This window comes from Saccostrea cucullata, unplaced genomic scaffold, assembly GCF_032062105.1.
Source record: "Saccostrea cucullata isolate Sc308-1 unplaced genomic scaffold, CSIRO_AGI_Scuc_v1 ctg11885, whole genome shotgun sequence".
NCBI lineage: Eukaryota > Metazoa > Mollusca > Bivalvia > Ostreida > Ostreidae > Saccostrea > Saccostrea cuccullata.
In genome coordinates this window covers 2,350-13,905 of record NW_026921410.1, presented here as the reverse complement: position 1 = coordinate 13,905, position 11,556 = coordinate 2,350, and the positions used below count along the sequence as shown (strand labels likewise).

Genomic DNA, 11,556 nt, shown 5'->3' with positions numbered 1-11,556 from the left:
CTTGGGGACTCGATTACATAGTCAAAATTATACCTGTTTCAGTGCAGATGAAAAAGAACCTTATCTTATATTATCAACTTTGATTCAAATAAAGATCTAAATTTGAAGCCATCACGGATATTGGTTTCCTTTTGTTTTCGAAAAATGCAAAAATAATTGACATTTCAACAAAAAACAAGAAAATATTTTTTGTTAAAGTATATCTTTTGTTGGAAGGTTTTGTTACATAAAAGGGTAAAAGGCTATGAAACAATTTGGTGTCTTTAAATACAGTTAAATACAGGCGCATAGAAAGAGAGATAATATGCTTCCGAGTCATGATAAACAAAGTAATCAATTTATACATTCACGTGATTTACTTCTGATATGATGAACTGATTTATTCAATAAATGTCGTTAATTGAAATTTTTCACTCATTTCTTCTATAGGATCCACTTGTTTTTGATATAATATATATGCTTAATATACTATATAGTTTAAAATTATTTAATCATACTTTGATTCAAATTGAACTTCAGTAATATCAATTGATCATCAATTCTAACTTTTAGTTGAGAGACCAAACCATATTTTTTTTAAAATTCAACTATGTCAAAAATTTTCCTTTCTGTCCTTATCTTTTTTGAGATTACAAATTTTGCTGTTTTTCTTTTGTATTCACACTTACAATACCCCTTTATTTCTTGCTACGAACCTACATGTAGAACGCTCTGAAATGGTTTAAATTTGAGAAAAAACATAAATGATTATTGCATAATTACAAACTTTTTTCGAATCTGAATAAGTTTTCACAAGAGGGACTTACATCTAACTTTTCATCAATCTTTCCATTGATTTCTCTGTTTATTAAAACCCATAAATATACTTTGTTATCAATTAGACATTGCTTGATTTTTTGTTTTCGAAAATTTAATGCAAAAATAATTGTATATTTTTATTAACACCGGCCAATATATAAACATTTTACATTGATTGATTTCAATTCTTCTTTGTCAGAGTAAAAATGCATCCAATGGAAAAGCGCTTATATATATTCATAATTTTTTAATCTAGAGACATGATTTTGACAGGGTCCATTTTTTTCGATATTGCAGTTCCTTGAAAAAAATTTCTAGTTAAAAATCGACTTATAATTTTAGAACATTACAGCAAATAAGACATCAATTTCTTCAGTTTATATATGAAAATAAATTGTACTTTAGTTCCTATGAAAACATATGTACAGGGAAATACTGTGATAAGAGTGGCATTTTGCTACTGTTATAGAATGTATGTTTACTTGCACACATATTAAAATAAAGTTTTAGTGAAAAGCTTGGTTCTATAAGTGTAATATAAACTTGAAATTAAAAAAAAAATTCACATAGGCTGATTTTCACCTTTTGCGTTTCCTCATAAAATTCATCTGATCTTTTATATTTTTGATGAGTATATATTACACTTTTAGCACTTACATACATGTAGCATATTTTGAATTTTGTTTTCATCTGTAAAACTTTACTGAGTGTGATTTGTCCATATTTGTAATTTTATTGAAGGATTTATCCAATATTTTCTATTTCATTTTTCAAGTCTAAGGACAAAAAAATCAAAGAATTATCCACTTTTCTAAACCTGTGACATGATATTAAGTCTCCTCCAAAGAAAAAATCTGTATCATCTGTCCTTAAAAATGAATAATCGTTCATATCGTTTTTGAAAGAAATTTGTTTTTCTTAACTTTACGAAACTTAATTAAAACAAGAATTTAAAACTTTCATTTTTACTCTATACTCTTTTTTTGGCCCAGTTTTGTTTTTTTTTTTTAGTAAAACTTTTTTTACTTAAGCAAGACTGCAAACTAAAACTGCGGCTTTTACATGGAAAGGCCACCGTGGAGAGGGTTGATTTTTATTTTACGAGATTGGAGTAGTGAACGAGGTAGGAGTCGTCATCGGCCATGTTGGATTTGATATTGACGAGGTAGAAGTTGTAATGGGCGATATTAGCCTTGATGAGCTTAGAGTTGTTATCGGCGATGTGGGCTCTGATGTTGACGAGGTAGGAGTTCTCATGTGGGCCTTGAATGTGACCAGGCAGGAGTTTTCACGGACGATATGGGCCTTGAAGGTGACGATATAGGAGTTGTCATGGGCGATGTTGGATTTGACGTTGACGAGGTAGAAGATACTGGTGACGAGGCGGGCGGTGTCAAATTTGAGGTTGGCTTTGTTGTGGACAAAGTGGGTACTTCTGTAGTGGAAAGGGTTGAAGATGGGTGTGTCCTGGAAGCGGTGCGATTAGTCATGGAAGAGAAGGGTGTTGTCGTGACTGGCGTTGAAGTAGTTGTGAAAAAGGTAGATGAGGTGATTCCAATGGATCTGGTCGTAGATCTTGATGTCACTTAATACAAAAAAGGAGGACAATGACATTGCCAGGAATTTTCAACGATGCTATTTAACTTTAATACCTTATATATGAAAACCTCACAAATACTAGAAAGTTAATGAAAAAATAAAACCACAACTAGCTCGAATAAGCTTGAGGGCATTTCTTAAAAAAAATATTTTTTTTTCAGATATATCATGGGAGGATATATTATTCATTAGTAGGCATCATCGTCGAAAAGACGAATATACCGAGGTTTTCTGGTCAGGATAACAAAGATTTAAGACATGTGTAAATGGTAACAGTGAATACGTTGAGGAATTGAAAATATTTTGAATATGTATAACGTACTTTTCGTATATTCAGACAACCTTTTGCATACCTTGTAATTTATTGAATGACCCTCATACTTGATAGAGCGAAGCGTAGTAAATTTATTAAAAGAGACGTAAAACCAAATCTACTCACTTTGCATGCTGCATCGATCCTTGTTACAGAGTCGATACATATCGCCTTCGTTAGCACAACAACAATAGCAACTCCTTGTTGTTCGTTTGCCTATGATGTTATTGGGTCTCACTGATGTTTGTTTATTTGGCCCTTCAAGACTATTTATGCTCAAAGTGTCACATGTCTAAATAATAAAATTTTACAAGAAAGGATACAGTTGTTCAAAAACAAAACAAAAATCATTTAATGAATTTTAATGCTTGAAGACAGCAAAACTTTCAATACCTGCTTAGATGCGCAACCCGAACTGTAAACCAAAAATCCATAGTTACTCAAGGTTTCTGACGTGAAGCATATCTACAAAAAGTTTTTTTGTAAACATGTTTCACAACCATGTCACGTTGCTAAAAGCTTATACAAAATACGTTATTATCTCTGTAATGATATTGCAAATTTAGTGCAACATTGAAAACTTCACCTCAAGAGAAACTTTCAGAAACCAAAAAGCAGCTGTCAATTTTCTTCAAAACAGAACAATGTTTTTGATTATTATCAACCTACAATGTACGGGATAATGTTTCCGATAAGTAGGAGGAATATTAATTTGATTTATTGAAAATTAGGATATGCAAACTTATTTCATTTTGCGCCTCTTGTTTTTTTTCTGTTGCATGTCTATATCTATATGGACTTTTAAACTTTAATACTGTTTGTTTTCTTCTCCATATATTACATGTTTTCCTTCTTTGAAATTCATAAATGTTTTCTTTCATAACATAATGATTTTTGGATTATTAAATTTACATGATTACACACATAGCATACTTGCTGACTGCCTGAAACTGAAGACATTCAAAACAGAGAAATAAGAAAGAATATGTATATATCAATCAACCTTTAAGGAGTTTTGCTTTCAAAGGTAAACATATCAAATTCATTTTTAAAAAGTAGATTTCATACAGCTGGCTTCAGCTTGATGTGAACCATAGGGATTCTATTTTAATTATACTCTCAAGAAAGATTTTAAAGATATTGTTCTACGTTTAAAAGATTTTCTCATGATGTAAATAAAAAAAAGGGTAAAAATGAAAACTGCGAAAACTTGTAGACCTAGCGTTTTAAATCATCATTTATGCACAGATGTTTAACCCTAAAAAATCAATGTTTGTACCATTGTTAAGTTAAAAAGTTAAAATATACAGATCATGGAATAAATTAGATAAAAAATGTAATCAATGATATATAGGGTTTGGAAAAAAATGAAAAACATTTATTCAAAAGAATTAATATTGCAAAAAAAGTTCAAACACATCAATTTTAATGGCATTAACACGAGAAACTATTTATTTTGAGATTTCCAGGCCAATGCATTATTAATTCTTCAGCATTGTAAATCAGTTTGAACTATCACTCAATTTTCAAAAGTCTGTTATCGTTATAATTTGAGACATATCTAAAAACGATGGAAAAGTCAAGAAGCACATTATTTTGAAGTAATCAGAACTGTAGACAAATTTTATATTTACATTTATCTGATCTTATTAATAACCAATGTGTAATTTTGATGACTAATTAATGATCAGCTCCACAGACACTCGTAAATTTATAAGAATTTCCAATTTCTTTACATATCATTTTTTTCAACATCCGCGTTGCTTTGCATAAATTTATTGGAGATGTAAAATATTGTAAAACATAAATCAACACTTAGACCCACCATGGACTTGCACTGACAGGAATTTTAAAATTTACAAAATGAAATCTTCAAACGAATGTGTTTGTTTTCTCCATATATTACGTTTTCTGTTTGAAATTCATAAAGATTTAGTGATAGAATTACCTCTCCTGGTGGACAAACCCGGACGTTCTGTTGGCAGGATGAGAAATCCCTTACATGATTACACACAAAGCATACTTGCTGACTGCATGAAACTAAAGACATTCAAAACAGAGAAATAAGAAATAATATGAGTATAACAATTAACATCTAAGCAATTTTGCTTTCAAAGGTAAACATATTAAATTCATTTTTAAAAAGTCGGTTTCATACAGCTGCCTTCAGCTTGATATAAACCATAGAGATTCTATTTTAATTATACTCTCAAGAAAGAGTTTAAAGATATTTTAACAATTATTCTACGTTTCTTTTCAAAGTAAAAGACTTTCTTATTTATGTATCGGGTAAAAAAAATGTATGGGTAAAAAAAAAAACTGCGAAACTTGTACGCACCTTCAAAATAATAAATCATCATTAGTATGAACAGGTTACTGATATTTGGCCCTAAAAAATCAATGTACCATTGTTGAAAGTAGAAAAATATAGATCATGAAATAAATTAGAAAAAAAAATGTTAACCATGATATACATAGGAAAAAATTGAAAGTCATACATTATTTATTCAAATGCTAATTAAATACAAAATTGCTCAAGTAATTCATATCAGTTTTAATGGCATAAATAATACGAAGACAACCATGAATCATATTATATTTCCAGACCAGGCATCAAGCAAGTTCATCTTGCATTCTCACCAAAATCAGTTTGAAATATCACTCAATTTTTAAAGTCTGTTAATTTGAGAGATGTCTAAAAACGACAGAAAGATCAAGAAGCACATTATTTTGAATTACGTAATCAGGATTGTTGACAAATTTAATATTTGCATTTATCTAAACTTACAAACGTGTGACTAATGTTTGGCTCAAAAGACACTCGCTGATTTGAAAGAATTTATAAATTCTCTACGTATCATTTTTTTTTTACATCCGTGTTACTTTGCATAAATTCATTGGTGATGTCAAATATTGTAAATACATCTGCACTGTACTGATCAAGTAGAATAATTATAACGACCATAAAATTTACAAAATGAAATTTTCAAACGAATGTGTTGAAATTCCTTTACCATCAGCCTTTCTGTGAGAAACTTTAATTTTTTTTGTTAAAAGTGCGTGTTCCTGTTTAGAGACGCTATATGCAGAATATTTCTACATAAATAAGAAAAATTGAAGATGGTGAAGCTAAATTCATCTTGTTTGTCAAACATTCCCTTCAAAAATTTACCTTTTCCCGAAGAAAGTAATCCATAAAAGTCCATTTCTTTACATGCGCATAATATAGAACTAAAAAGATAAGATCTTGAACTCTAGCTCAGGTAAACGTGATATTTATCTCCGTACTTTAAATACATGAATTTTCACAATTATCACCTATTTGAATGTTTTTAAACTTTCACAATGCCGTCTGAAATAACTTTGGTTTGAATTGATATTATTTCAAAAAGGTGATTTCCTTATTCAATTCCAACATATAACTTTTAATTGCTGGTCCCGAGGTGTCTGTCAGGGCTGCCGTACTCTGTTGTACACTCTCTCACATTTGCCGCTGTAACTGCAAAACCATTACACATTGCAAAGCCTCTCCCTCACACCCTGGACTGCCGACAGGCTATTGTCAATGTAATTAGCTGTAGTACCCCGCCCAAGACCTGTTAATTACGAAACGGGATGAAAGTCCAAGGAAATAGGACCCTGAGGAAAAATATAATAAAACAACCATACTAAACCTGTAGACTCAAACAAGAAAACATAGTTTACAAATTTCATTTTCAAATACCTGATGCAGTTTAAGTACCCGCCCCGGCTACTTCAACATAACAAGCCAAAAAGGTCTTATATCGGCTGTGACTTCCCGGGTACTACCCGAACACGAGCTCTCAGGTAGATAAAATTACAAATCGAGGGGCTCCCCACAGGATAAAGAACAATATTTACATTTACACCATAGGGGCATATTAAGGGATTAAATTTAGTTTGTTACAAAACACTTATAGTCACTAAGATGTACACAGGTATTATCATGTACAGGTCATTTCGATTTTTAAGCAAGAATTGCAATAGTTTTGTGATAAGATTTCAATCTATTATTTTTCTCAGGAAGAAAAAAACAAATTAGTTTTTAATGTAAATATGGAACATCATTATAAGAATGTCACGTTTGAATATTTTATAAAAACAATAAAAAATGAGTTTCAGATGTCGTTTCTGCATTTCACAAAAAATTACGTGGTAAATTGACTTTAACAACGTGTTTCCTTGAAAATGTTTGTTTGTTTGTTCGTTTGTTGGTTCTTTAACACCTCCCTCTAGAATTTTACACTCGCGTGGAGATGCCACCAATTACCACTAAAGGATCGTACATTGAGACCTATACTCAGCACTCATGGCTATTGAGCAGTGCAGTATCAATTTGGTACCGACATTTACTGCGACACGGGCCTCGGTCTCTTCAAGCCCTGCTCTAAAATGTTAATATGTAGGAGACTATCTTTGTCTTATATTTTTTAAAGCAGATTTGAACTCTTCAGGGTGAGGTTTGCTGTGTGTCACTTTGGCAAATGCCATATAGAGAAGATTCCTCAACCCGATAAACCGAAATAAAATATGCAGGTTGAAGGCCCGTTTAAAGATCATGAAATTATCAAGTTTTATAATTTAAAAAAAATCATTGATACAGCAAAGTGTGAGCTACTTTTCAATTTGTTTTCTAGATTCTATATTTGCTACGAAAAGATGGACGAAAGACAAAAAATCACCGGGCAAAGTACACGCTGCCTATTGCAAAGCATTTGCAAATTGGTTAAAATAAGCCTTTTTCATATACATTACCTATACACGCTTTTGTATAAATGATGACTCGCTATTTTATTAATCTTATTTATTTTCGAAGTATTGGTTTAACCCCATACAAATTACAATGTAACTTAAGAGTCATAGCGCCTTGCATAAACCACAAATTTTTGGACATATCTTAGCTGTTTGGTTGTCTAAACAAACATTCACCACAAAGTTAAAATCACGACATCTCGGATCTGTATCAATACATGGAGGTTTTGTTGTATGTGCAGGTGTTTGAGAGCACAGTCCACAAGTTTTCTCACAAAGATGCCCTCTTGAGGGATCAGTACAGGTCGTCAATGCAAACGTAAAATCATTACAACGCAGGTCTTTGTCACAACAACCATGTGGACAAGACGTCGTAGGCGGGACTGTGGTTGTGGTGGGCGTTGGCGTTATCGTAGTAGTTGTGGGCGTGGTCGTAGTAGTTGTGGGCGTGGTCGTAGTAGTTGTGGGCCTCGCTGATGTAAACAGAGGTATGGTTGTGGTGGTGGTTGGAGTGCCTGTAGTATGCATCGTTAGTATAAAAGTTGTAAAGTGCATTTTTGAATAAAGGTATTATTGAGTGACAGTAAAGTGCATTTCTTGGATAAAATAATAGCAGTGATTATTGTTATGATCTTAAAACTTATAAACGATTAGAATCTTTTTTTTTTTTAAATTGATTCTTGTTTCTTGTCTCTCACTTACCAATAACAAGTTATGTAAATTTACATCTAGCGAATGTTTAATCATTAATATTTCTAGTTTTTTATGACAAACATATATTTTATGAATATGATTAGTATAAAAACATAGCAGATAAATATTTTCAATTTATTCATACAGAATATAAGTTTTCTGGTTATCAAAAGAAGCAACAACAAGCTTACCTTTCGAGTTGCAGCGATCCAGATTACACGGACGGTACGATTCCCCTTTGTTATCACAACAACGGATACATATGCTTACCATTCTTTTTCTTTTGCCTATGATGTTACCTAGTACCATTGGTGTCCGGGTAGTATATTTTACAGGTCCACCAAGACTACTCAAGGTTTCACATGTCTGTAGGAATTAACAGTTAAAGGCAGGGAACAGTCGTTTCGGAATGCAAATGAATGATCAAAAGAAAAAAGCAAATGTTTTTACATGCAAATTATTTTAAATTTTGCCCACAGTGCTATCGTCACCCCCATTGCATCATATCTCAAAATACATATATTTGTAAATACAATGAACATCAAACTAGTGTTAATTATTAGATCATTTTTATTCCAAAAATTCTGAACTCACAGAATTGTTAGAGTTGAATAAAGGGAACGAGGCCTAATTCAGATGGGAAACGTATACTACAAAAATAGTTTTTCCTCATAGTACCAGAAAATGAAAAAAATTGGAACTTTAAACGGTATTACCATAAAAAACAGCTACAAAAATTATCAAGGCATTAAAAATAGCTTCTTGTTACACATATGTAAATCCGAAACAGTGTGTTATAAACAAATCACTGATCACAACGAATTTGCGGACTTTTTGGTAAAAATGACGTATTTTATGTGCAGTGAGAGAAAAAGAGAGAGATCAAGTCCTTTTTTACAGTGAAAAATGCAATTCATTAATAAATAGAATGTTATTTGCAGATTTTAGATGGCCTATTAATTTATTTTCTTGTATTTTAAAAGTTTGGTGATTATATTTTGAATAAATTTGGAATAAACTTGTCTAATTGATCCTTTTTTCATCATACTTTGATAATTATAGAGTGGTGTGATATAAATTTATCATTATAATTGTAACCCCAATAGCCATATCCCGTTTATTTGACAGGCACAAATCAATAGATCTGTAAAATTAAAAGGATGCAATTCTAACGGTAATCTACTGTTATAATACCCTATGTCAGTATACAACTAAAGTATATCATTGAGGGAGTCAACAAGATTCCAGTTCTCGAAGAGCAAGCCGATTAAGGCACAGCTTAATGATATATTTTAACTGTTTTATTATACTGATATATTACATGTAAATTAAGTGAGCTTTATCATGAATATTCATGATGTTAATTTGGAACTGTTCGGTACTTTTCATATGATTAAAAGGAATGAATGGATATTCCGAATAGGTGTATATCAGTGCATCAAACTTACAAACCTTTTTGTGAGGTATAAGTCGTGATTTGCCCGGAATCAGCAAAATATATCAATGAATTTACTGTTACAAAGTTTAAAAATGGATAGAGGTATAATAATGCTAATTATGTCCCTTGTTGTTTTCTAGAGGATTTGTAAAAGGATTTACAAGATGTTCATTTGAAAGATTATGATCCCCATTTGTAGTTAAAACCTAGCCTGGTATGTAGCCATTATGAACAAATTTGAAATTGCACTATCTGAGAATGCTCTATATGAATATGACTTATCAGGGCAGATTCTTTACCTACATACTTTTACATAGAATATTGACCCTACATTGTTGCCACTGGAACTATGATTAGAACAAACTTGAATGTACACCACATCAGCTATGTAAGGAAGTTTCATGTTTATCTGACTTTAATCTGTCTTTGACGTATCATGAGGATCGACAAAAAGAGCAATCATAGATCACCTGAATGAGACAAAAAATGACATCTACTGTGAGCTATTTTTTTTCTTTATTTTTACTTGTTTAATTCTTTTTAACTTAAAAGGAGAAATGAGGAGTTGACTTACATGTCATTAAAATGTGGATTATTTTATTATGAGATGAAAAAAATATGTAAACTTCTTCTTATATTGACTGGATTCATTATAATTTAGGGCATGCTGATTTATATACTGCATCAGGGTGGGGAGTGATTAAGTGCTGGACTTGATTTTCAAGCACCTCCTTCGACCGTAAAAAAAGTTGTGTGTCTCGCTGGATGGCTATGTATTTTTGTTATGAAAATCTATATCTATATTAGAGAATTGTTCTACAACATCTTAAAAGTAAACTTCTCACAAAGTTTGTTTTCAGTAAATTCCACCTAATTAAAATTGGGAGTTTTTGGTAAGAATATATAGCTAAATTAAATACTGTTGTGCAACCCATAGACTTTAAACTTACTGAAATAACTATACTGTGTTGCACTCGAAGGTTCGTTCAAATGTAAAAGGTTTGCTTAATTAATTTAAGGACTGATTTTCGTTTTAGGACCAAGAAAATTATGTACTGTATTTTAGATATAATGCAAAGAATGGTTACGATAGCACTTTTGAGCAGACTAGTAGACTAAGTAAACTAGATTAAATTTATATTTACCTGATTAGACACGCATCCTGAGTTGTATACTAAATAACCATTATAGTGAATGCTTTGTGATGTGAAGCATACCTACAAAGAATGTTTTATATGTAACAGATACTCAAAAGCTGGATGTTTCAATCAATATTATTTATAGCATAGACTCTTATCTTTTATTTAATAATCAATAAGACTCCAAATTATATTTCTTTAGAAAAAAAATGTGTGGTCCAAAATTTAGTTTACAGGTGACTTTTTGAATTCAGTATCAAATTTTCGATACGTTATAAAATCCAATACATTACTATGACACATTTTTTCCTCATGTTATTATGAATACAAAGTATTAACTTTTGAGACACTTAATAAAATCGGTGGGAACAGGTATATTGATTGTTATTGATTATTATTGTTGAACGCCGAGTCGGCAGTATTTCAGCCATATTTCGGCGACAGGTATATTGAGAGAAATAAAAGGAGTCAAATTTACCTTTTATCTATGATTTTTCCCAAATTAAACCGATCCCGATAGGAATTATATAAAGAAAAAATACTAAAATTGGTTTGTTAATGTAGTGTATGTATTAAGTAATCCGGAAATTATGTTTCCGTGTTCAAGAAATGCAAATCTTATAGTTTTTTTGCATGTTTTGGTTTTCACACTTAGTTTAATAAACTTGTATTAAGAACAACACGTGTTTCCATTGTCTCAACGACATTCCACACATTACCAAATAGATCCACTATCTATCTGTCCTCACCACAACGTAACAGTTAAATTTGGCTCTTTTGTTGCAATGTTGTTAAAAGATTAC

The 11,556-nt window shown here is 31.3% G+C and overlaps 2 protein-coding genes across 2 annotated transcripts; both read right to left on the bottom strand.

The window, feature by feature from the left end:
* Nucleotides 1–2,004: 2,004 nt before the first annotated feature.
* On the bottom strand, nt 2,005–5,928 carry LOC134259883 (uncharacterized). The gene is made up of 6 exons (XM_062742481.1): nt 5,883–5,928; nt 5,049–5,099; nt 4,659–4,750; nt 3,104–3,175; nt 2,837–3,002; nt 2,005–2,383 (listed from the first exon to the last, which is right to left on the bottom strand). The coding sequence occupies exons 1-6, from the start codon at nt 5,914–5,916 to the stop codon at nt 2,052–2,054; spliced, it is 747 nt and encodes a 248-aa protein (XP_062598465.1). The 5' UTR covers nt 5,917–5,928; the 3' UTR covers nt 2,005–2,051.
* A 1,650-nt stretch (nt 5,929–7,578) lies between these two features.
* On the bottom strand, nt 7,579–10,821 carry LOC134259881 (integumentary mucin C.1-like). The gene is made up of 3 exons (XM_062742480.1): nt 10,760–10,821; nt 8,368–8,542; nt 7,579–7,998 (listed from the first exon to the last, which is right to left on the bottom strand). The coding sequence occupies exons 2-3, from the start codon at nt 8,483–8,485 to the stop codon at nt 7,589–7,591; spliced, it is 528 nt and encodes a 175-aa protein (XP_062598464.1). The 5' UTR covers nt 8,486–8,542; nt 10,760–10,821; the 3' UTR covers nt 7,579–7,588.
* Between the last annotated feature and the right edge of the window lie 735 nt (nt 10,822–11,556).